At 36.5% G+C, this 26,760-nt stretch overlaps 1 protein-coding gene across 1 annotated transcript in view; it reads right to left on the bottom strand.

Moving 5' to 3' along the window:
* CCDC102B (coiled-coil domain containing 102B) overlaps nucleotides 1–26,760 on the bottom strand; it is a 188,768-nt gene that overhangs the window by 161,307 nt on the left and 701 nt on the right. The window contains exons 2-3 of the mRNA XM_075744533.1: nucleotides 9,807–10,427; nucleotides 7,743–7,957 (exon numbers count right to left, since the gene is read on the bottom strand). Of these exons, the coding sequence (XP_075600648.1) occupies nucleotides 7,743–7,957; nucleotides 9,807–10,412 (821 nt within the window). The 5' untranslated portion in view covers nucleotides 10,413–10,427. The remainder of the gene's footprint in view (nucleotides 1–7,742; nucleotides 7,958–9,806; nucleotides 10,428–26,760) is intronic.

Here is a 26,760-nt window from a genome sequence, read left to right as displayed (position 1 = left end):
TTGTACAGTCCACTGACTGTTATCCGCTGCTGTTGTTTCACATGGGCACCAGTGACACAGTCAGGAGCAGTCTGAGGAGTATCAAGGATGACAGAGCCCTGGAGGCAGCAGTAAGGGACTCTGGAGCGCAGGTGCCACAGCCAGGGGTTCTGCTACTTAGACCATGGGACTCGCTTTGAGAAACCTGCTCTGCTGGGGGCTAATGGGGTCCATCTGTCAGAGAAGGGGAAGACCATCTTTGGTCATAGGCTTGCCAAGCTGGTGAAGAGGGCTTTAAACTAAAGTTGCCGGGGGAGGGGAACCTCATTCCATCCCACTCCTACCAGTTTGATGCCAGTGCCATCAATAGACACCCAGAGCCAGAAGAAGGATCACAGGCCAGCAGGAGAGCGCTTGAAGTGCAGCACAAAGTAATTCCAGCCAGTAAGTCAGCTTCATTGGGGGCCCAACTTAAATGCCTCTATGCAAACCCAAGTAGCACAGGCAATAAACAAGAGGAGTTAGACAGGTGTACACGCCTGCTGAGTTGTGATCCTATTGGCATCATGGAGACATGGTGGGATGGCTCCTATGACTGGAGTGCTGGAATAGAAGGGTACAGGCTCTTTAGGAAGGACAGGCAGAGGGGATGAGGAGGGGGTGTTGCCCTCTATGTCAACGACCAGCTGGAGTGCATGGAGCTCTGCCTGGGGATGGATGAGGAGCCGACTGAGACCTTACTGACCAGGAAGACTGAGTGGAAGAAGCCCTCTATAGACAGATAGGAGCAGCCTCATAGTCACAAGCCCTGGTCCTTATGGGGGACTTCAACCACCCCAATATCTGTTGGAGGGGTAACGCAGCAGGGCATAAGCAATACAGAAGGTGTCTGGAATGCATTGATGATAACTTCCTTCCCCAGGTGATAGAGGAGCCAACAAGGACAGGTGCCATGCTGGACCTTGTTCTCATCAACAAGGAGCGGTTGGTAGGCGATGTGAAACTCAAGGACACGCTTAGTTGAAATAACAATGAAATGGTGGAGTTCAAGATCCTTAGGGCAGCGAGGAGGGCACACAGCAAGCTCACTACCCTGGACTTCAGGAGAGCAGACTCTGGCCTCTTCAGGGATCTGCTTGGTAGAATACCATAGGACAAAGCACTGGAGGGAAGAGAGGCCCGAGAAATATGGTTATTATTCAAGGGTCACCTCCTTAGCTCAGGAGCAATGCATCCCAGCAAAGAGGAAGTCAGGCAAAAATGCCAGGAGGCCTGCATGGATGAGCAAGGAGCTCCTGGACAAACTCACATGCAAAAAGGAAGCCTACAGAGGGTGGAAGCAAGGGCAGGTAGCCTGGAAAGAATGTAGAGAAACTCTCCAAGCAGCCAATGATCAGGTTAGGAAAGCTAAAGCCCTGATCGAGTTAAATTTGGCTAGGGGTGTCAAGGGCAACAAGAAAAGCTTCTATAGGTACATCAGTGATAAAAGGAAGACTAGGCAAAATGTAGGCCCTCTCCAGAAGGAAATGGGAGACCAGTTTACCCAGAATATGGATAAGGATGAGGTATTCATATATATATATGAATATATGTATTCATATATATAAATCAAAATAAATATGATTTTTTTGCTTCAGTCTTCACTGGCAAGTGCTCTAGCCACATTGCCCAAGTCACAGAAGGCAAAGGCAGGGACTGGGAGAATGAAGAACCGCCCACTGTAGGAGAAGATCAGGTTTGAGTCCATCTAAGGAACGTGAGGGTATACAAGTCCATGAGATGAGATACATCCACCGGTCCTGAGGGAACTGGTGGGTGAAGTTGCTAAACCACTCTCCATCACACCTGAGAAGTCGCGGCCATCCGGTAAAGTTCCACTGACTGGAAAAGGGGAGACATAACCCCCATTTTTAAAAAGGGGAAAAAGGAAGACCTAGGAAACTACAGGCTGGTCAGTCTCACCTCTGTGCCTGGCAAGATCATGGAGCAGATCCTCCTGGAAACTATTCTCAGGCACATGGCGAATAAGGAGGTGATTGGTGACAGCCAACATGGCTTCACAAAGGGCAATGATGCCTGACAAATTTGATGTCCTTCTCTACAATGGGGTTACAGCATTGGTGGAAGGGAAGAGCAACTTAAATTATCTACCTGGACTTGTGCAAAGCATTTGACACTGTCCTGCACGGCATCCTTGTGTCTAAATTGGAGAGACAGGGATTTGACAGGTGGATCACTTAGTGGACAAGGAATTGGCTGGATGGTCGCACTCAAAGAGTTGCTCTCAATGGCTTGATGTCCAAGTCGACATCAGTGATGAGTGGTGTTCCTCTGGGGTCATATTGGGACCAGCGTTGTTCAACATATTTGTTGGTGATATAAACAGTGGGATTGAGTGCACCCTCAGCAAGTTTGCTGACAACACCAAACTGTGTGCTGTGGTTGACATGCTGGACGGAAGAGTTGCCGTCCAGAGGAACCTTGACAGGCTTGAGTAGTGGGCCCATGCAAACTGCATGAAGTTCAACAAGGCCAAGTGCAAGGTCCGGCACATGGGTTGAGGCAATCCCAAGCACAACCACAGGCAGGGTGGAGAATGGATTGAGAGCAGCTCTGAGGAGAAGGACTTAGGGGTGCTGAAGGACAATAAGCTCATCATGAGCCGGCAATGTATGCTTGCAGCCCAGAAAGCCAACAGTATCCTGGGCTGCATCAAAAGAGGCGTGACCAGCAAGTCAAAGGTGGTGATTCTGCCCCTCTACTCCGCTCTTGTGAGACTCCACCCAGAGTACTGCGTCCAGCTCTGGGGCTCCCTCCCTGGAAGTGTTCAAGGCAAGGCTGGATGGGGCTTTGGGCAACGTGGTCTAGTGGAGGGTGTCCCTACCCATGGCAGGGGGGTTGGAACTAGATGATCTTTAAGGTCCCTTCCAACCCAAACCATTCTATGATTCTGTGGTTCCCTGGAGAAAGATACTGTATAACTAAAACAATGAACTTTGATATTTACTCCTTTTCTAACCAGTTAAAATATTTTCAGCTATTCAGGAAATTAAGAAAGAAAAATGAAGCTCCAGAGACACTACAGATTTTCTTGTCTTGGAGACAAATTAAAAACTCATTTCTGTGTTCACAGGAAACACTATTGGCCAAGTTCCAAAGATAAGAATGAACTTCTCATAATTTATACCCCATCATAATTTCCTTTTATATTTGTCTAATATGTATGCATCATTGTGCAATTTTGCAAGAAAATAGAATTTGGAACATAATTAAAAGTGAAAGCAAAAATTCTTAATTACAAATAAAAGCTTTCACATTATGTTTCTAACATTTCTATGAAATTGAATCAGAGTTTAAAATTCTCTCATATTCCATTGGCTACAAACATCAATATAGGAATACAGCTTATAAAGTCAGGGTGCTAAAGAAATCTAAAATTTGAAAAACAGTAAAAACACATAAATAATATTATGTTGCGAGATTAACATTTTTCATTATATAAATCCTGTGAAAATGGAGGGATGAAGGGCTATTATACCAGAAAAGAGAAAAATATTGAAATAGTTGGAAAGAAAATTCTAATATTGACAATTAAAGAAACTACTGTATGCTACAGTAATTATTTTCTGTTCTGAGGCTAATGGAATTTATCAGCCTTTTTACTAAAGATATTATTGCCAGGCTTACTGTAACTACATTCTGAAAATATTTGGTTTAAAATACATCTTCCACAACAGCATTGTTAACTTCAAGGAATTAAGGTAAAGGATATTGAGATTTGTCTGGGGCATGTCTATGCAGCATACTGCAGGCTTGCTCAGACATACCAAGGGTTACTACTGACTAGTCTGGCTCGGGTCCTGGAAGCAATGTTAGCTGCGTTAATGAAGCAATCTACTGAAGTATCTTGTTCTCTCTTCTTTTACAGCTAAACCTAACGCTCTTGAACCAGGGATCTCCTTTTTCTGCATAGATATAGCACATAGCACAGCTTATCTCTGTAAACACCTATGGGTCCCATAACATTATAGTAAAACAATAAACAACATCACTCAAAAAGCAAAGTAGAGCAAGATGACTTCTGTCATATGTAAAGAACCTAAGATATGCATTTCAACTGAATAGTTTTTTTTTCTAAAGTAATGGGATATCTCGGTGGAATGGTATCATAACTTCATCGGAGAACTAAAAAAAAAAATATTAAGAGGGATGTTTAATACAGTAGAAAGTGAAAGCATGAAAGATGGCGGTATAATACATTGAGTAACAGTCTATTGACTGTACTGAATGCATTGAAAGTCCTTAGAAACGTTCTAATCAGAAAAGTAAAAGAGGAATCTCCAGTATGCAGTGTTTACTTAGAAGATACTACTTTTGTTTTGAGTTACAGTACCTCTTAAGTAAGATCAGGTCCCTCTGATGCTACTAAATGAAACAGATGATCCTGACTACATAGTTTACTATTTAAATAAAGAAAAAAAAGAGTGGAAGAAAGAATATAGCAGAGATCAGTGAAGCAGCTTATTACTGCTTAAACAAAAGATCAAGATCAGAGCATTTTTAATGGATCCTTTAACCACCTATTTTAACTTCTTGTCTTCTAGTTAAATCACAGAATTACACAGAATGGTTGATGTTGGAAGGGACCTCTGGAGGTCATCTGGTCCAACCCCCTGCTCAGGCAGGGTCGCCTAGAGCTGGTTGCTGAGGATCATGTCCAGATGGCTTTTGAATGTCTCCAAGGATGCGTACTCAACAACCTCTGGGCAATCTGTGCCAGTGTTTGGTCACCCTCACAGAAAAAAAGTGGGGTTTAATGCTCACATGGAGCCCCCTATGTCCATTGCCTAAGTCTACCCATCCAGCCCATGGCAATTCCTCTTCAATATTGATTATCAGCTACCAGTGTAGTTGATGGGCTTTTGGTTTCGGACCAAAGAAATACTTTTAAGTTCAATGTGGAACAAATTAAGATCTTGAAACTAGAAGACACTTAGATGAGAATATTGATTGAAAAGATGACTAAAGATAGCTATTTTAGGCAAATGATTCTTTGAAATGCTGAATTCATAAGGTCTCTAATTCCCATTCATGTCAATGAGACCTCAAATGTGTATTTTATATAAGCCATAGTGCCTCGTAGAGGATTTTGGTGTGTGATTTTACATTTTAAACCCAACCCTGAAGTTCTCTGAAAGTCAAAAAATAAACTTTGAACTCTGTTTTTGGGGATTTTTTTAGAGCTCCTTTCTTTTTATATTTTGCAAAGCCTGATCCATGCCTTAAGGGTATATTGACATTACTGAAGATAGCTCTAAACAGAATGCAAGAAGTACCGGTCCTCTCAGGATAAAGAAGCAATCTCTCTTATGGAGAGATCAGTCAGGTAACTAGGGGCAAGTCCAAACACTGGATCTGCATGAGCAAACTTGACTCTGGAAAGAATGAGGCCACAGTTCTTGAGTACTGCATGTAAACCAGAAAACTGCTGAGAAGTCCAGTGCTGAATGAGTAAGATCATACTGACTGCCAAGGTAACCTTTGGCCTTGGGGTTCAAGCTGTCTGTGATCCAAGCTTGCTTTTGATGCAGCACAGCTGTGGGTCCTTGGCTCAAGTTTACTGAGAAAATTGCTAAGTTGGGAGGAAGAAGCTGTGAGAAAGTACTTGAGCTAAAGCTATGCAAGATAAGAAAAGTAAAAATGCAAACATGGGTGAGATTGTTGAGATAGTCATTATTAGCAGCTTCAGGATCCAGGAGCAAAAATACTGACATGAACAAGTATAAAACCCTGAGAGGAAAAACTGGGAATCTAGGACGGAGACTCAGCAAAATAAGCCTATTCCAGTAAGCAGTGCAGACCAACCCTTTCTGAGCTGGCAGATGACAGCCTGTCCAACAAAGACTCATAGGGTGTCTCAAGAGACTGGTGACTATGTTAATGCTTATCTTACTAACATTATTCCTAGCGATTCATTGTGTGCATTGCCAAAAATTATTGCTTCATACTTTTCAGTTGCATATATTCTGCTTATGGAACATCTTTGCACACAGAAAATGTTAACCAAAGTGTCCTAGAGAGGGAATTGTTATACCAATGCCTGCTGTTATGTGGAAATCACTGCTCTGTGAGCATTTGCTGCCTGCGGTTGGCACTGTCTTCTACTGCATAGTGTAGACATGCCCCAGTTTTTACCTTGTGCCTGTAAATTTATTACCATATACCACAATCAGTATATAGGGAGAAGTGGCAAAATCTGTCTCTCTGAAGTACACTTACAAATTGGTTAGAGAGGTACATGAAAAAAACCAAAACCAAACCAAACCAAAAAAACAAAACCAGAAGGTAGAACCAGGGTTTATTAAAATTTTGTCTAAGATGTCATTACAAAATAAGAGTTGAAAAATTATCCCCTTTCTAAAAGGAAAGTTTTATATATGGTTGTATGTATACTATGATTGCTGTTGAAAAATTAAGTACCTAGAACCCTAAATATTTCAACCAGATGAAAATGGCTATGTGAGGCATCAGTTTCTTAACTCACATATACAAATACTATGACAAACTGGAAAATTTAGGCATTCTAGAATTTTTGTTTCCACAAAAAAATAAATCCTTTTTAATGAGATAGACCGTACTTCTGGTCATCTGCTGCAATATGATTCAGATAAAGAATTATTGTATGTTTTCTACAGCTATTTAATTCATATAACAGAACACAGTAAATACTAGTTAGGAATTTAAAGGATTTTTTGGGGTTTTTTAACTCAAATTCGTACTATCTACAGGAAAACTGTGAAAAAAAGCTGACAGGAGATAAACTCTTCACCATAGCTTACCGTTACAGACTCTCTGAACTGAAACTGTTGAGCATATTTGCCATAGAGGGAGAATTTTCTTCCTTTTCATTTTCTAATCAACTTCAGCTGATTTTGAAGTTACAGCCACATAGTGCCTGAAGTCTCCTACTACATCCATCATACATCACATACTGCATGTTTCCTTGGAAAGCCTTTTTTTGGTGTGATTCAATCTTTCTCAGTATTGATCATCTATATGAAATATCAAGGAATTCCTACCAAGACAGAGACTCACATGCTAGCATATAGTGTGTAATCAATGTACGAATTCTTTTAGACCACCAAAATTAACATTTACTATTTATATGAGGTAAATTTGATATCATACAATAAGTGTATTATTGTCTCTGTTAGCGGCTTTTGACATAGATCTTACTACAGGTGAAGAGGTTAAAATTAACAGCATTTTGCAGCTGTATTCATGCACTTTCCATTCAAAAATAGCCTTAGTCCTTCTGAAGTTACACTCATTCAAAGTTTACTGGTAGAGTATATGAAAATTTGTTATTATGCACAAAGAACAATTGAGCATAACATACATTAGATAATATGCATTGATATAAAATTTTTATATTTTTTAATTCACTGTACATTCTTAACAGTTCTGTATGAAACACTTATTTAAATGACAGACAAGCCAAGAAAAAACAATAAACACACTATTGTGAAATGTCTCCAAACATGGAAACATTGATTTTCAATACTGTTAAGAAAAAAATAATACTTACGCTGAATTTTCTCTCTAAATTCTTATCAAATTCTTGTAAATAGCAATTAATAAAGCTTAGAAATGAGAATATATGAGCTATAAATGCAAATATTACCATATCTATTTTAGAAAGTGTCTTAAAAATTTTTATTTTTAATACTGATTTCCCGAAGTAAGATATATTTTGCACTTACTCTCTTTCCTTCTGTAAGATTTTCTGCATCTCAGTCAAATGCAAATGCAAGATGGAAACATGTATTAAATCATTCTCTGCTGTCTTAGCTGTATTGTCCAAACATTTTTTAGGTTGTTCTAAACAGATGCTGGGAGCTCCATTGGGAAAGAAATCAGGAGGCTTTGGAGTGATTTTTTTACAGTGATTGCTTTGGTCTTTGATTACCTCTACATCCTGAAAAAACAGAAAAATATGACATCTGAGAAAAACATAAATGAGGCGAAAAGGATAACATAACTTCTGTAGGGAATACCAAGGCTCTTCTAGAAATTTAAGTCACATCATAGGAGAAAAAAGGGAATAAGTAATGTCTTGTATACTTGCACTGTATATGGATAGAATGTGCCAAAAAAAAGTCATTTTAGTTGGATCACTATCATTTTGTAACATGTCTCACACCTTCTGTTATGACAAGCTTCATACCTAAAATATTTCTAATCTATCTTTACTATAGAAATAGATTTCAGTTATCATTAGTTGGCTATAATTACGGTGAAGACAATCCTGGACCTAACAAAACTAGGAATGCAATTTATGCATACAAATGATATATTGAGAAACTGTACATTAAGAACACTTAAACTTCTACTGTAAACCATGTTGAAGCAGGTGATGGACTTATACAAGTTTTGTATAAGGAACAAAGTTATCTGTGTAACATACCAATTTGGATCCCATTCAGAAACTAAAAGCACTATAATATCTAATTTGAAGATACATGTTTTACACACAAAACATAAGCAAAACTAATAACAATTAGAAAATTGTCTGGCCTGAAACCTCCCTCATTAAAAAATAAAATACATTTTTTTTAGGAATACTGAACATCTCTTCTAAATAATGGTTTCCTTTAGAAATATATTTATCATCTCTGATGAATTGTGTTTAAAAGCTCATCTCATTTTAACAGATTAACAACAGAACGGTTTCATACCACTCTGTTCTTTTGAGTTTTTAGAAGAATGCCTGAAATTTACATCTGAAAATATTAAAAGCTGCTGAAAAGGTTAGCCTGTTTTCCATTCATATATAAAGTTTCAGTTTTCAAGTAGTACATTATTTTGATACTAAGGGGAGAGAGAGAGACTTAAAATATATTTTGTGTAATTTTCTTCCTATGGCCCATTTGTCTGCCTAAAAATATGAAAGGCCTGCTTTTTTTTTTTTTTTGCCAAATTTATTCTCACTACTAACACTATGGTGGGTTTTTTTCAGAATTCACAGGAATATAATGTAATTTATGTGCATTACAGAGTGAGTAAAAATTCTGAATGTAATACATTTAGGCCTAAGATCTTGATAATTTTTATTAAACTGAAGTAAAAAAATTCCTATCTCTACAATGACTACTATCTGTCAGACAAATAACAAGTATAGCTTTTACATGGTGCTGTCTATGAAGACTGTATAATGCATGACAAGGCACAGAATTAAAACTGGTAAAACAGGAGCAAGTAGTTCCATTTTGATGAATATAATTGGTTCTTTTGTACAGAACTTGGAGCTGTATTAAGCCATGCCCATACTTGATTGTTTAATTCTGCGTAGCAACTTAACTGCTCTCCTTGCCAAATAAATTCTACTTTGCAGAAGAATTTGCCTAACCTCTTCCCTTATTTCATAAGTTGTGTTAAGGGAGAATTACATTATTTTATTTTAGAAGCCAGGAATGTACATTGCTTTTTTTTGGAAGTAAAAAAAAAAAAAAGTACATAAAACACGGAGAATTCAGATAACAGAGGTAATCTGTTACCTTAAAACATGAGAGAGAGTCAGAACAATAATCTAAGTTACTTGATATAACAGTCCACCCCTGTTACTTAAATGTTCAGTCATAGTTGAAGGATATGAATTGTTTTCCATGCTTCTTTATATTAGGAATATTAGATAGGTGAAAAAAGTGAGTTTACTATTGAATGGATCAGGTAGTATTTTGGTCAAAATTCTTGAAAAATCCCATTTCTAAATACACATCCATAATCTCCCACTTCTTCATGAACTAAGAAAATTACCCATTCTTTACCTTCTTTGAGTCTTCTGCCCCACGAATCTTGCTGGTTTTGCTCAGTTCTTTCATAGATTCTTGTTCCAGAAACATTAACTGGTTTAGGTCTTTTTTAATAGAAGATAATTCTGAGCAACTTAATTCTGTTTTCCAAGCAGTTACATTTTCTAAGTTTTCCTTCTCACTTACTAAATCTTGATTTATTTTTTTAAGCATACTCAGTTCTTTTACAACACTGTCTAATTTGATTCTCAATTGTTTTGCTTCCTCTCGGGCTTTATTTCTTTCTGCTCTAACTTTGCTCCATTTCTCCCTCCAGTTAGCAGTACAATCTGACCACCAGCGCATGGTCTTCTCCATTTGGGCAGCTCTGGCTTTGACTTCTTCCAGTTCCCGAATTCTTACTGCTTCAAAAATTTCCCAATCACTGCTGTAATTTGTATGCATATATGGGCAATGAGATGAATATGGGCAGAAAGTTTGAGATGGCATATTTGAATTACACAGATGGCCACCTGGTTGGCAACTTCCAGATAATTTATAAGGTTGTCTTGTTTGGGTTCCAAAAACCTGTGTCTCTTCCATTAGTTTCTGAACGGAGCCTAAATTCATGTTTTGATTCATAATCTAATTTCACTCCTATAAAAAAAGACAAAGACAATAATTTAGCTTCCCTCCATTAAATTATATGAATAACCTCAAACAGTAGTTTATTTTATTGCTATAATAATGAGATAATCTTAATAATACTGTTGATGTTTTAAAAATGTGCCTCATCAACAAGAAATAGCTATTAAAATATATTTTATGTAATACTTTTTGAGTACAGCGTAAACAGACATACCTATTGACTAGGAATTGCTAGCGAAGGAAGTGTCATCAAATAATTACAGCATGCTCAAAAATTTTTGAGTCTAGATAAACCAGGCAAAAGCTTTTTTCCTTCAAGACAAGATTAAATTGAATCAATATGTATTTAAAATATCTAGTAAGAGGAAAGTATTTGTCTATAACCACAATCACAGATTCACTTGCCTTCTTTCACTGTGGAACTTCATACTAGGCACAACTTACCTTATAATTTACCTACCTAAGTAAAATAAAAACAAAACAAAACAACAACAAAAAAAATCCCCTGACCTTTGGATTTTCTTTGTTTCATGAGAAAAAGCAAGCATTTTTATAGAGGGCTTTATTTTGCTGTCTATATTCCAGAAGCTGTCCAGGAAGTATATTTTTACATTATTCTTAAAAGGGTAGCACTATCCTACTGTACTGTATGGCCTACCTCATCATGATATGACTCTGCTAGTCAATCTTGTTGCATTCCTTTTCATTATTTATCTGCTACTATTCATTCAGCCCAGAGGAAAATCAATGTCTCAGAAATTGCTTTCCCACCCCAGTGCTGAGAAAATGTTGATGTGGACAGTCTGCACAGACTTATATCTTCTTGTTTTCTCCTCTTGAGTATCTTCAAACAAACAAACAAACAAACACACACCTAAAATTCTTGCTATACCAGTAGAAGACTAAGTTGTTTAAAGGAAAAAAATTGCTCCTATATTCCAACATCCATCTGTAAAAAAATCACTAAATGAAATGTAGAAGGCCAATGCAGTGAACAAAGCACTGAGGAGTTGGTAGTCTTGGCATTATGATTAGGTTGTGTTTCATTTCAGCTGAATAGACGTTTTTGCAGTTTTTGGTTCCAGTTTCTCAGCTGTTTTCAACTTTTCAGGACATTTATTTGTCATTTTTAAGAAGCTTCTAGAGAATTGTTGTAATCAAGTATGGACATGAGAGAAGAGAAGGAAAAGGACAGTAAAGGACTCCACCTCTCTTCATTATCACTGTCTGGTGTAGCACCACCACCACAACACTACACAGATATAGAACAGCCGCTGCCAAAGCTTGATCAAGGTTGGGTCTTTTTCTTGTTGCCTGACCTACTTCTAGAAATTCCTGGGGGGAAAAAAATTTAATCCTGTTACCCCATTCCAAATAAGATACATCTCTCCATATTGCTTATTATATAAAGATGAAAATGATGTGAAAACTCTTCCCCACAGAATGGATTCATAGTGTATAGCTAAGACCTATTTATGAATTCATTTATGAAGCCAAAATGAACCAACTAAATAAATAAAATATGGAGCAGCCTACAAAATAGGACTACAGTCATTATCTCTATTTTAAGTGATTTCTCAACTTTTAGAACACAGCATAAGCACACTAAGCTTCTTTGTTCACCATTTCTTAGAGATAAGCAGGATTAATGCTGATGTAAATTTCAGACACACACACGTTTCAACAAAGTACTACAGATGTCACCTAATAACACACATTATACTTGCCCAAGGTTTTGATTTCTCCACAAACTTCTAAATTAAAGTCGGGTGAAAAGAGGACACTTCTCAACTGGAAGATAGTCAAAGGAGTTTTCTTACTATTGAAGAATTATTTGCTCTTTCATCTTGCAGTAAGGTCTTCATCAAAGAGGATTTTTTTTTAATATATATATAATTGCTTAATTTAAAAAAAAAAAAAAAACACAAAAAACCCAAACCAAACTGCAAAGAGATAAAAACCTGTAAAGAATTCAAAATCTGGTGGCTTTGTAGAATCATTCCTCTATTTTTTCTTATTAGTGCTTAAAATATAATTCAAATAAATAAAGACTTGTAGTACAGGTTGACCAAACTGAAGAACATTCTTGTCAGTTTGTAAGATAAAGACTTAGGAAAAAAAAAAGAAAAAAAAAGAGAAAAAAGCTAGAACTGCACCAATTCTTCTGTTCAGCAGCTAGGGTAACTTATTGAAGAAAAGCTCTGATACTGATGAAGGCATATTGTATTTATATTAGTAAAAACTATCAATAAACTGGTATCAGACCATGAATAATCTTAAATGTCAATGAAGTAGATACAGTAGGTTAATGACTAGAACAATAGATGTCTTTGGTGTTCCCTTTGACAGAAGTCAGTCAAATAGCAAATCATTAATACACACTTAAATTTCCCAACTTTTAAAATGAGCATAATTTACGGTTTGAAGCACTTATTGAAAACACTGCCAAAGAATGATGAAGTATTATTGCTAGGTGTTCAAATATTTTTTTCTTTTCAAATAGAAAGACAGCACTGAAGGGTCTACACCTGAATCCGTAATTGTTGTATTGGAAATACAAATTTGAAATATTTTGGTGTTTCACTATGTAGATACACATGCAAATTTTCTTTAGCCAGGTAGTCTGTTTTCACCCTGCTATATTTACAAATTAATGGCTTTCATTGCTTGTGGACAGATTGCCTCGTTCTGTCCCCTTTGCACACAATACAGACAATCAACTATTATCACTGAAGCACAGACGAAGTGATGAAGCCAAATTCTCCAAAATAAAAGAATGAAAAGTGACTAGAGCCCATGATTCACTGAAGGATTTCCAGATCTCTATTTCACCCATGGGATTTTTTCTATGCAATTTATCTTAGAAGTTTTATCACTTGCTAAAAACAATAGAGGTGTACAAAAATGCAATATTTCTTTGAATACTTTTAGATTTATTTTTTGTTAGTGAGCAAGGTACAGTGACGGCTTCTTAATTTAAGAAATACTTTATAATTTAACATTACATTTAACATGAGACAACATGAGTATATAGAATGTGGGAAGCATGATTCATGACTTATTCTGATTTTATTAATTTAATAATAGTCTCAATAAAAAAAAAAAAAAACTAAAGAAAAAACCTAACCACACTACTGTTTTTACTTTGTTGAATTTCCATTTCATTTTATAGTGAAACATCCACAAATCTTCTGCATATACTCTGGTTTAACTGAAGTAAAAGAGTGTTTTCCCACTGGCATTAATGAAAGTAGTATTTTCTACTTTGCAGAAGTACTGTACTGCACTGCTGCTGAAAAGATAGCCCCTCCTTTCTCACACATGTATCTACACGTTCTTGATTATGTAGTTTTTCCTCTTAGTAAAAGCAGTGAAATAATCAGATCAAACAGATACAACATTCACAGCTAGTCATTTTTCAGCTTCATCAGAGCCCTCATATTTTTCTAATGGCCACATGAAACCTATTGTTTCCACAAAAAATGGCACAGAAATATGAGATGGAAGGAAAGCAGGACTGTCCCTTTTGGCAGCATCACAAAACTGCATTCAATTTATATGGCTAGGAGAATTACCTAAGTAATATCCAGGGAGCAACAGCCAAGAGTTTGTGAACAAAACAAAACAATCTATATATTGTATACAAGATTATATTTAAAACACAGTATTTGACTTTTGTGAGCATATTGCTTGAAACTGAAAGAGAAGAACGTATTTCAGTGATGACTAGAACAAATTTGTTCTCCTGTGGAGAAAAGGCTTGGGCAGGAACGTTTTTTTTTGCCTAAAGCGAGTTTTTGCCTCCAAACTTCCTTTCTTGGGAAAAAATGATGATGTATCATGCTGATCCATTATGGTAACCCTAGCTGTCAGGTTAGTCAATCTCTACAACCATGGGTGAGGAGAGGAAACGAACTACCCTTTAAACTGTCACACTTCATTGTAATAGTATTTCCAAACTTTTTTAAAAAAAAAATTATTTTCTAGAAAAATCCTAGAATGTCTAGAATTGGATTTTTTAATGTAATGTTTCTGTTTTCTGCAGATATTTTCCAGAAACCTTTTCATTTGATCAGACTAATGAGTGTTAAAATACAAGGCTAATAGCATCAAGGATGAATATTCTTCTGCAGTTAGTTTAATATTCATGTCTGAACAAAGGAACTCTGTTGCTAGAGTTGTAGAGCAACTCTGGTAGAATTCCTATTGCCATTTCTATTTCAACTGTGAATGATTAAGACTTGTGCTTCTATCTATTTTAAAAGAAATAGAATAAAATATTAGTCTTGAAAGGAAGCAAAGATTTAAAAATTAAAAAAATGTGTTGATTATTATAAAAGTACCTGAAATGTTCAGCACCTCACGGTTCCAGAAAAATACTTCACTGATGAAATAATAATAATAATAATAATAATAATAATAATAATAATAATAATAATAATGAAAGTTTAACTGAAGACTGTTGTAATACTGAATCAGTTGATACTGAATCTTTAATCATCCCTGTAGTTATATTTAAAAAAAAACCAAACTCTTGTCTGGTATATGACCACCTCATAGAAAAGTAATTAACTGTAAAATCATAGAATCATAGAATCACAGAATGGTTTGGGTTGGAAGGGACCTCAAAGATCATCTAGTTCCAACCCCCCTGCTGCCATGGGCAGGGACACACTCCACTAGACCACGTTGCCCGAAGCCTCATCCAACCTGGCCTTGAACACTTCCAGGGATGGGGCATCCACAACCTCTCTGGGCAACATCTTCCAGTGCCTCACCACTCTCACAGTAAAGAATTTCTTTCTAACATCTAATCTAAATCGACCCTCCTTCAGCTTAAACCGATTACCCCTTGTCCTGTCACTACATTCCCTGATAAACAGTCCCTCTCCAGCTTTCCTGTAGGTCCCTTTCAGGTACTGGAAGGCTGCTCTAAGGTCTCCCTGGAGCTGCCTTTTCTCCAGGCTGAACAACCCAAACTCTCTCAGCCTGTCCTCATAGGAGAGGTGCTCCAGCCCTCTGATCAGCTTCGTGGCCCTCCTCTGGACTCACTCCAACAGCTCCATGTCTCTCCTGTACTGGGGCCCCCAGAGCTGGATGCAGTACTCCAGGTGGGGTCTCACAAGAGCAGAGTAGAGGGGCAGGATCACCTCCCTCAACCTGCTGGTCAGGCCTCTTTTGATGCAGCCCAGGACACGGTTGGCTTTCTGGGCTGCAAGCGCACACTGCCGGCTCATGTTGAGCTTCTCATCAATCAATAACCCCAAGTCCTTCTCCTCAGGGCTGCTCTCAATCCATTCCTCACCCAGCCTATAGCTGTGCTTGGGATTGCCCCAACCCACATGTGCAGGACCTTGCACTTCGTCTTGTTGAACTTCATGCGGTTCGAATGGGCCCACCTCTCCCGCCTGTCAAGGTCCCTCTGGATGGCGTCTCTTCCCTCCATCGTGTCGACCACACCACACAGCTTGGTGTTGTCGGCAAACTTGCTGAGGGTGCACTCGATGCCACTGTCCATGTCACCGACAAAGATGTTAAACAGTGCCGGTCCCAGTACCGACCCCTGAGGAACGCCACTCGTCAACATTCCCCACTTGGACATTGAGCCGTTGACCACAACTCTTTGAGTGTGACCATCCAGCCAATGCATGTCACATATTTACATTGCACTTCAAAAACTCTCACATAGAATATTGTCAAACTGTTCCAGGGGAACCAGAATAATTTCTAAGATGTATTTTAAAGATAGCTAAGAGAAGAAAGCTATGTGTTAATATTATTATAGATGCAGGCCTCTAAACATCAGAAATTTAATGAGTCTGAAAACTGAGGAGAAAAAATACTGTCTGCAGTTAGCTTGAAAGGTGCTATCTTGAGTTTGCAGCAGCGGACTAGCTATCATAGCATATGGACCTCAGTGAGCATAATTAGTTAATAAGAGATAATTAGATGGAAAGATAAGATAAAGTTAGGGAATTGGATGAAAGTGAGGACTTTCTGTCCAGTGAAACCTTCTGATAGTTCCATGCTTAACAATTCAGGGATAAGAAATAACACAGAATCCCTTTTAGAGTAGTTTTTCTTAGCTGAATAATCCAAAACAAGTATGCACAAAATACAGGAAACAACATTCATTGTACCATGTGAGTGGGGTGGGGATAGTATGAGGGAAAGAGAGAGGGAGATTTGTTGGTTCTCAGAGGAAAACAAAAAAAAAAAAGGTGGAGACATTTGGCAAGCACTACAAGGAATATAGGTCTAAACCATATTTATGTCATTATATTGCAACTTTTGCTTATTTGCCTAATGATCATAAACACCAGTAAGAAAAAGAAGAGCACTTTATGTATTATTACAGGCTGTTATTGTTATGGGCAGAGAGAAATGTGTTAACCCTTGGTGGCACAGTTAACAAAATTACCAGGAGAGAAAAGTATTATTACATTTCCCCCATATTAATACATGCTCAATGAACTCAGTTTTTTTAGTAAGTTCAGTAGCTAGGTCAGCCACTTGAGGATAATATTTCAACATCCTTTTACTAATTGCATGACTTAATCTTTAGTTCCATGCCTTGTAATTATGAAGATCTCGGTCAAACATTTTTTAAAGGGATCTTATATCTTTACAGAAAATACTCACTTCAGATTAAGCCAGTTAATTTTCTTTTGTCTAATCTGTAGATGTAATAGGACAAAATGAACCATTAAAACGGCACATGTGCTTTTGTAAGTGCTACTGGAAAATCAGAACTTTCCACGACATTGCTGCAGCTGCCCCTTCAATTAATATACCCCTACAAAGGAAAAAGGCTTGGAGAAGATGGGCAGGGGTGATGGGCTCATTATGAGAAGAATATGGGAACTGACTCAGTGTCACTCCCTGACGCATGTTTACCACAACTCTTTGAAGGCGACCATCCAGTCAATTCCTTATCCACTGAGTGTCCATCCATCGAAACCATGTCTTTCTAATTTAGAGACAAGGATGTCATGCAGGACGGTGTCAAATGCCTTGCACAAGTCCAGGCAGATCCCTTAGAAAGAACACCTGGAGGGTGGAAAGACATCCTTACAGAAGTAGAAATAGTAGTATAGGGAATGTGCACCCTGCCTAAGCTAGCATTGGCCTGACAACTGTTGCTGCTTTAAGCCAATGGTTTGCTACTTTTCCCTTACCTAGAGAAATACAATCTTATAATGGACAACATTTTAAGAATAAAGTATACAAAGTTGTTGTGGTTCAAATGTTGTACAATGGATTTTCCACCTACTGTATCATCGTCAAAGTGATGGGACAGGAGATCAATGGAATGGACGACTAAACCAGCAGTGCCATTAGGTCAAAGCGAGTGCGTACAAAGGACACAGTGGACCGGAAAAGGCATGGGCTGATATCACTTCCAGCCATCATCTCCTGCCTCTTTTCAAAGTAGCTGCGTAGCAGTTTTTTCAGAACCTGCTAACTCATGGAAATGCTACAGACCAAACTTCTGAGCTGCAAAGTATAAATCTGTCAGCTTACCCCTTAAGTTTCTGAAGAAGGTTCAACAGCAGCCAGACTGATGAGGTTTTTGTGCTTGCCAGTGTGATACAGGGGACACCCCCTACCATGGCAGCGGAGAAAGAATGAGTATGCTCACCAACAGCTTGGTAACTATTTTGCTCATAAACAAGTTACGAATTAGAGAACTTGTGAGTTGGAGAGTTTGTGAATTAATGAAATAATCAGTTAGTGAATTTACATGTTGGACTAGTCTGTACAAAGATGATTCAGCCATTGTTTGATGCCTTTGTATGTTTTGGTGGGGTTTTTTAGGGGAGAGGTTTTTTATGGTGTTTGGTGCTTTTGTTTTGGGGCTTTTTTGTTGTTGTTTGTTCATGAGCTCATCAAATAAAGTTTAATTTACAGAGTATATTGTGCTGTGAATTTGAGAGATCCAAAGAGATCACGACAACATATGCAGATTATCATACTTCCACAGTCTGGGTCTGATCATGGTCTCTTTTAGTAAGTTAAGAAAATTGTTATTTTAGAACCGAAAATTAGAAGATGGTGATTTCAAGACTTTTCAATGCACAGCCAAGAATCATTCTATTTATTTTTTCCACAGCTATAAAACATAACAATATTAAACCATATGGTATATTTTTAAGTTATGTCGTTTCCAAACATTATATTCCTTACATGTGTCATAACTAAAAATCAGCCAAAAAATGTCCTAAAGGGACAAGCAATGCAAATTATTTACTTCCTGTTAGGAGTTATATGATTTTTTTTCCCCCTCTTTACACTTCTCTAGCTACATTCCTTTTAATATCAAGATATCAATACAAATCTAGTTTATTTCCAAAACCTGCTTCATTTACTTCTCATGTGTGGTAACTAACACCACTTATGCTGTGAAAACCATAAAATATAGTTATGTTTCTGACTTCACAAAGAGAAATGTTTGTTGGTTTGTGAGGTTTTGTTTGGGGGTTTTTTGGTCCAATTATGAAGTCTGTAAAGTGCCTGAAACAGGTTTTCTCACAGCATCAATTTGGAAAGTATGGTTTCTTAAGTCTGTCTTTGAGATCAAATGAAATCACAGCCACAATTTATTAATCTCCTGACACATTAGATAAAAATTATGCAACTTCATCTTCCTTCTGTAGCCTATCTTCAGCCTGGACTTTTGAAGTGTAAGAGACAATGTCAGGCTTAAATCTTAATTTCAAAGTTCCTTAATTTTCAAAGTTCCTAAAGGACAGTATTAAAACTCAGATATTTTATCAAAAGAAACCCTCCAAACCAAAGATAAAACTGAGGGAAAACAAACCCAAAATATTTAGAATGGCTGAGAAGGAGGAGTAAAGACAGAAGTGGTAAGTAAAATTCTATACATTTCCTATAAGTCTGGCCAGATATAAAATCTTGGTAAAACTGAATATCACTATTCTCCTCTTTATTTCCTTATGGAACAAAAATATTTGCCTTGAAAAATAAATAAATAAAATTCATCTCAGGAAAGATTAAAAAATTCCAGAGGCAGTAAAAGGAGTAGGACCAAACGTAAGTAAGCACTTGTTAGTATAATCTGTGAAAAACTGGAGTCAGATCCCAGTTCTGAGTTGATGACTGCTAGATGATGAGAGGGAACAATATGACAGAGAGAGAAGGCAAAAAAGAGACCCAAGTTTCAGCTTGGCATTCTGTCAAAAAATCCCGATGCAAAGTTTGTTAACTACTCTATCAAGTCTAAAATGTTCAAAATCAGAAGGTAACTTCAGGAAAACAGTAGTTCTGTAGAGAAAATTGCATTTTACTACCATATAAAATATTGTCCAGACAAGGTTTTTCTGCAGTACCCCCAGAAAGCGTATTATTATAATATTAGCAGTCTATGTATAGCTAAATTCCCAGGGAAAAGGTAAAGGATGAGCACATTAAAGATAGTGACTGAAAGGCAACAAACCACAGAGGGATTAGCAAGTGAAAGAGTACTCAGGAATAGCTCAATCTTTTTCTGATTTAGTCAGAAGCAAGACTGGATTATCCAGAAACCAAAGGAAAATAAAGCAATTGCCATAATGCTTAAATAAGCATTTTACACTCTACAACAATATTAAGTATACTGCTACTTGATATTCCAGTATTCACGGTAAGAAACAAAAATTCTTTGACTCCAGAGAAGGAATTCTTTCTATTGTTAATAGTAGCTTGCTTCTCCTGAAGGTTTTCATAATTCACATGAGGACATGTATTGTAAAATTATATATATATAATTTATAACTTCACAAAAAAGAAATGTGAAATAGCCCTGAGTGGCCCTAAAGCTAGCCACACCAGTTGTATTGCCAGTTTATCCTCACTTGCTATCCTTCCCCATAACCTATTCCAATCCTTTGGACTAACATTTACAATTACAAGTGGAAGTGGTCCTGCCTATTTTAGAGAAATTAAAGTCTCTAGTTTGACAGCAATTCTTTTGGAACAAAGGCATGATATATAGAAGCCCTGAGTAATCTGCTCTGAGCAGGGGGTTGGATTAGATGATATCTAGGTCCCCTCTAACCTCAGCCGTTCCATGATTCCCTGAGCAGTGTGATTTCTGAGGAGCTGTGCGTGCCTGCTTCTCCCAGTTTTAACAGTATCGCCATAACAGCCAGGAAACAAGAAGGAATCAAGATCATGGATTTTGAATCTCTGAATACATAACTTTTAGCCAAATGGTTCACAAAACACGATGCAAGTAGAGAAGTGCCATAAGCCCGTTTTGTGACAACACTGAACTGCCTTATAAGCAGCAATTCTGCATTGTTGTCAAGAACTGTACAGTATATCCACATTTTTGACTTCTGCAACTCTTTCAGCTAATTTCTTTTAAAAAATCAAGTAATTTTATAATGTAAATAACTTTTAATAGGAAGAATATAGGAATATATTGATTTATTGTTTTTCATGTGAACATATTCATGCTCTAGAACTTTGTTCTAACCAACCTGATTCTTGAACTTTTAAAACACATCAGCAGATTATCTGAAAAAAAAAAGCATTTTGTTTTCAATGCTGCATATTATAAGTAATGGTTTCTTATTTCTAAATAACAAAATCTTGATATTCCTTTATACATATTAGCATCAGAATTCCCTCACACAGTTACAGAAAAAATAAACACATTGTGTCTCTTTAAGAATTCAGTGACATATGGAAATTATTTTCTCCTAACTACATTCCCGTTTAATCCATTTTTACTATAATGATTGAAATGTAAACTCAGACTATCTACTTCAAAAAACATGCCAATTTATCTTATGTTTCAAGGGGAGTAATATGTTTTCTTGGATTTTTCTTGCTTCCATTCCAAACTAAGAACAAAAACCAAACAAATAAGCCAGAAAGCATGCAACAGTTAACACTGACATATTTAGGATTGCTACAATCCACTTTTGAAAATCTCTAATTTGCAAAGAATTTGGTCATTTTATGGGATTACATTTCTATTGCTTCTGTAATAGATATCAGGGTCTACACATTCTCATCCATGCATCAAACGCATATATTCTAGAAAGAAATGCAGTTTTAAAATATCTTGAGATATGAAACCTGATTGCATATTAACAACATAAAATTCAACTGGGTAACTTTCACACTTCTATTATTGCAAGTCTCTGCTGCTTGTTTCCAGAAGATAGAGGGGTAGAAATGCTGATATACAAAGAAAAGGGTTGTCCTTAAAATAAGTTTGCAGAAAGCAAGAGATGCTCAAAACAACATCCACTCCTCATACAACAGATAACGCTTGAATCTATAAATGAGCTTAAATATTTAAAGTTTGGAATCATTTCATACTTGGCTACTTTGGAATCAAGCGGCAACTAGCAGGACAAACACTGGATAAATGCAAAACCAGAGATTTAATTAGTTAAGTATGAATAAAATTTTAAGAGAAGTTAAACCCATGTAAGTACTACAATACAGAACTACTCTGAAAATAAGGACTGTTACATTATATTTCATATAACTTTTTCTTGAGATTGGAGGGTAGCTAGATTGTTTCTTCAGATCTGCAAGACAAATCCCTATGAAAGATTACCCTTTTTCATCTTCAGATATTTCTCTTCCTTTCTGAGAAAAGATCTATAGTGCATGTCTAATACTTCTTATTCTCAGGGATGCACTTGACTTCTTATAGAGTCATGATGCCACAGAATTTTCTTCTGCCCCTCTTCATCACTTTCTAAGCTAATTGAATTAGACTTGAACAGTCTTATTTCCACTATGGGGTGGGCCCTGATACAGCAACATGGAAAGGGAAAAGAAGAAAGAAGAATGTGTATAAACCTTGGCTTTATTCCCATAAACCCGCTCTGCCAACAGAAGGCATGAACATGCAGAGCACTGTGTGTGAAGAAAGCGGTGAACAAGATAATCCAGTATTCCCAGATACTTCCCAGGCTGAAGATCAATTCTAAGCACAGGTGGAAACAATCCAGAAAACATATCTGTAACAGCAACAATCAACGACTTGCAGGAAACATTTAATTCTCCATAAAGTTCCACAAAATTTTATATTTGGACTGACACTTCTATTGAAGCTACTACCTTTACTGTGACCATGAAGTATTATATATGTCTTTCAATGTGTGAATCACTTCTGTAAAATATAGTGGAAACTTTCCATGCCAATAGAATTTGACCACAGAAGCGGTCAAACCAGCATGACTAAAAGCTTTTAAGAACTCAGCATTTATCTTTTTTTTTCCTTTCTGCATAGTAAAACCACCCCCAGGTAAAAAGATTTTGTTCTTTTAAGTTACAGTAAGACATAAGGTGCCAACAATTAAAAGCAGTAACTTCGGACGAGAATTCTTTCACAGTATATCTTACATTATTGTTGCCAGTGGCGGTCTTAGAGGTTCTTGCTCAAAGCGAAATGCAGTAATTCTCTTTGTAAAAGGATGCATCAGAAGAGAACTTGGTCCACTTCTCTGTGGTCCTATGTACTAGTTTCCCTTTTACTATTTTCTCCCCATGTCTAAATATCCATTTTAAAATAAAAACCTGTTCACTGTTTCAATTTCTTCTAAAACACATGAATATATTTTTCTAGAATATTATACCCATTCTATTCATACTGTACATATATGCATTCATAACAAAGACAACTTGGAAGGTAGTCACATATTACAATAAATTAAAAGACTAAACAAATTCTACTCTTTCTCTCCTTTCTTGGCTGTCACTTTCAATAAACTCTAAGCAGTTTTGATATGACTTCTTCAAGATGAGAACCAGTATTATATACTCATTCTGATTTAAGTCTACTGGTTAACACAAGACATTGCACATCATTGCAATATCTTCCAAGATCTTTTACATAGGCAAGCTGATGTTTCTTCACGTCTTTGAAGTTGTATTCAAATCCTTAGGGTTAAATATGAGTAACATAAATATTTGTACATACAGATGTTGTCATTTACTACCCATAAGGCCAAAAGAAGCTCTGAAGTACTGCTTTAAATATAATTCACAGTAACTTAGTTTCCCCAAGAATGTTTTGTTTGATTACAAGCCTTCATAATATTTCAACCATAATTTTTATACATTCAAGTCTGTAAAATTGATACTCATTTCTCAGCCACTACACTTGAAAAAATAAGTTGTATAATCAGATTGGGGGGGGAGGGGATGTGCGCGTGTGAAATGAACGACTTTCCCAGACAATCTCAAACAGCACTAAGTATTAAGCAGAAGCCAAGACAAGCTTAACCCAATTTAACTAGCTGTGGCATTTGAGACACAACAGTTTGCTTGGCTAGCCCCCCTCTGAGGTTACCTATCACTTCTTATTAGGATATGATCCATGAAAAAAAAGAAGAAAAATCAACTTTCTAGGTAATTAGGATAAGTATGAACTGTCAAAGTTTTAGATCTTTTCAGGGTAACCCACTTACAAACAGGTTTACAAAACCTAGTATAAACTTATGGACTAAGCAAGTAGCTGACTCAGCTGAGTGCTATTCTAACCTCAGTGATTCTGTATCGCTGCTAATATTCTGAGAAAGTCTTCATTTTTAAAAAATTCTTGACAATATCATAAAAGCATATGCTTTATGATATGAGAGATTACGACTTGTCTTGTTGTAGTTGAAATCATTTATGATCTTTTTCTATCCAAAACATGACCTACTTTCAAAAGCAGTTTCATAACACTGGGAGTAAGAAAAATTAATCACAGATATCTGATGTATTGTTTCAGACCAAGACATAAAACATTCCAATGCTTATTAGGACACAAAATAATTTTTCTTCAAAATGCTACTCAGAGTCAATCTGGAAACAAGCGATTTTCCCACCCACATAAGCAGACAAGTAAGAATGCTCATGAATATTTTGTTTTCTCTGGGTTGGAGCCTATCCCTTTTCTTGTTCAACTACTTTGATATAGTTGTATCAGAATTAACAATTCTGTTGTGCAGAGATGTGCTCAGTTTTATCAGAATAGTTTTAGAAGCCATTTCTTCTATAATTAAGCCTTTAAAAGACATTCTTTAAACAAGATTCCATCTTGGACATTTAGATGTAATTATTCTTAATTGCCCTTAACCACTGTAGTATTTTAACACCATCTTATGTCCTTCAACAGTTTAAGGACTCCTTTGTGGGTTTTAATGCTGTAAGATAGCATCCTGTGATGACTCTAACTTCTTAAGTCTTGTTTGAGGGAAATAAACTTAAGAGATAATTCATTTTGTCACATAAGCCATGGTTCTACAGTTACTAGAGTGGTCACATAAAATAATCCACAAAGTACCATGGGCTGTATCCTAGAGGTCATGTAAATGCATAGAGAAGCATCTCTATTTATTCTGTCAGTGCCCACAGTAGGCTAATGAGTAGTCCCATCAAAAGAGAAGAATTAATTGTGTAAGTAATGGTTACTCAGCCTGGCTCCTTCTGCATACTTTCTTTTGAATATTGTCCTTCACATAGAAGGGAAGCTGGCATCCTTCTGCCAACACAGATACCACAAAAGTTATGGAGAAACCTTCAAGTCAACTGAAAATACATTTTAAAAAAAATAAATAATCAAAACAATAAGAGCTTTCATGGCACTTCCTCCCTGGTATTCCTCCAGTAATGTGATTAACATTAAATAAGAATGGATTTGGCATAAAACCTGTCTCATTTATCCTAATGTAAATCAGACCTAGATTACTCAAATCAGCATGAGTAGAGAATCAAGCTGTTCCGGGAGGATCATTTTCACAATAGAACAGTCAATGAAAGATTATTGCATGGGCTAAAAAGGGAATAGGAGAGAAATTCCCTTTGCTTAGAGACCTGCTTTTCAAAGGAGTGTGGAATATGGTTTCTAACAGCCTTAAGAGGAAATTAATGCCAAGATAATGTAGTTTCTAGATATTGATACATCTTTTTATATAATGTGAGTTAAATAAATAGTAAATCTCTGTTGTACGGTCTTGTTAATAACTTATTAGAATACATAGGGGGAAAAAAGGGGGTTTCTAACAACTTGGGAAAGCAAAGCCCAGTAAGGGTCCCTACAAAGGGAACGGATTATTAATAACAATAAAAGTGTTCTTTAGAAGCTAATTTGCCTATTTTGTTAGTTATATAGAAGCTTAACAGATATAATTGTAAATGGAATAAAGATCTATTCTGGGAATGCAGGAAAATTTTTGACATTAAAGCAGCCCTTACAAAATTGCGAGATTAATGTTCATTTTTCAATTACCATTGCAACTCACTGAGTTAAATAGAGCGGAAGATTGAAAGCTGAGAAGGAAGTGATGAGTAAGAACAAGGAAGCTAAATAGACAACCATTAAAGATGATGGACACTGAGAATTTATAGGAATATGAGTTATGAATCAATCCGTGTTAGGCAAATAAACACACAAACTTAAATTGAGGATTTCAATATTACTGAAAAGTTTGTTGTTATTCTTTCTTCCATTTTTTTTCATTTTGTTAAAATATAGTTTAATATAAATGTACATGAAGTACTTAACTCTGTTTTCCATGGGACTTCCCTTAAAAATGCTGTTTCCAAATGCAGTTTGCTTGGGATACCTCCATCATAGAAAGGTAATTGCCTTTAGAAAATCAACTAAATGATTCCAGGATCTACCTCTCTTGGTGCCGAAGTCAATGACAGTGTTTTAAGCTTATTACCAGCTGCTTTAGAGTATTCATTTTCTAATGATTTATTTCTCAGATCTACCTGAAGTTAACATTAATACTTTATACTTAAGGTGAAAAAATGGCTACATGCAAATACATAAAAACGACAGACATCTTCTTCAACATTTTTCACTAAGTTTTTCATAGAATTCTCTTGGAGGTTTCATGACAGAGTGATATAAATATTTCTATTAAAGATACCAAGTATATTACAGAAATCCTTTTATCTTCATTATATTTTGCAAAGAATTCCATTCAAAAAGTCAAAAAATGTAAGTTTTCTAACATAGGTAATCTAAAACAAAAACTAGGCTTCTAGCAATAGGATTATTTATAGCAGAGTCTGCTTCACAAAATAGTTGTAAAAATCAGTGAGAACTAAGACAGACAAAATGCATCCATCTGAATAGTCAGTAGGAGGCCTGTTAGTACTATATTTATATATACTTATTAAACTCATCAACATTACTTTTGAAATGTGACCCTTGGTTCTCACTGGCAATGGATCACCCATACAGTCTCTTACTGTCTGGGATATTTGCCTTTCAAGCAATGACAAACCAAATCATAGTATCAATAAAGTATACTTCATGGCATTAGAATAATATCATATAGCTAATAACACACTTTTTTCTTATCTTCAGATATTT

The sequence above is a fragment of the Balearica regulorum genome, chromosome 2 (genome assembly GCF_011004875.1).
Source record: "Balearica regulorum gibbericeps isolate bBalReg1 chromosome 2, bBalReg1.pri, whole genome shotgun sequence".
NCBI lineage: Eukaryota > Metazoa > Chordata > Aves > Gruiformes > Gruidae > Balearica > Balearica regulorum.
The sequence above is the reverse complement of the archived record's forward strand: the minus strand, read 5'-3'. Positions and strand labels throughout refer to the sequence as shown.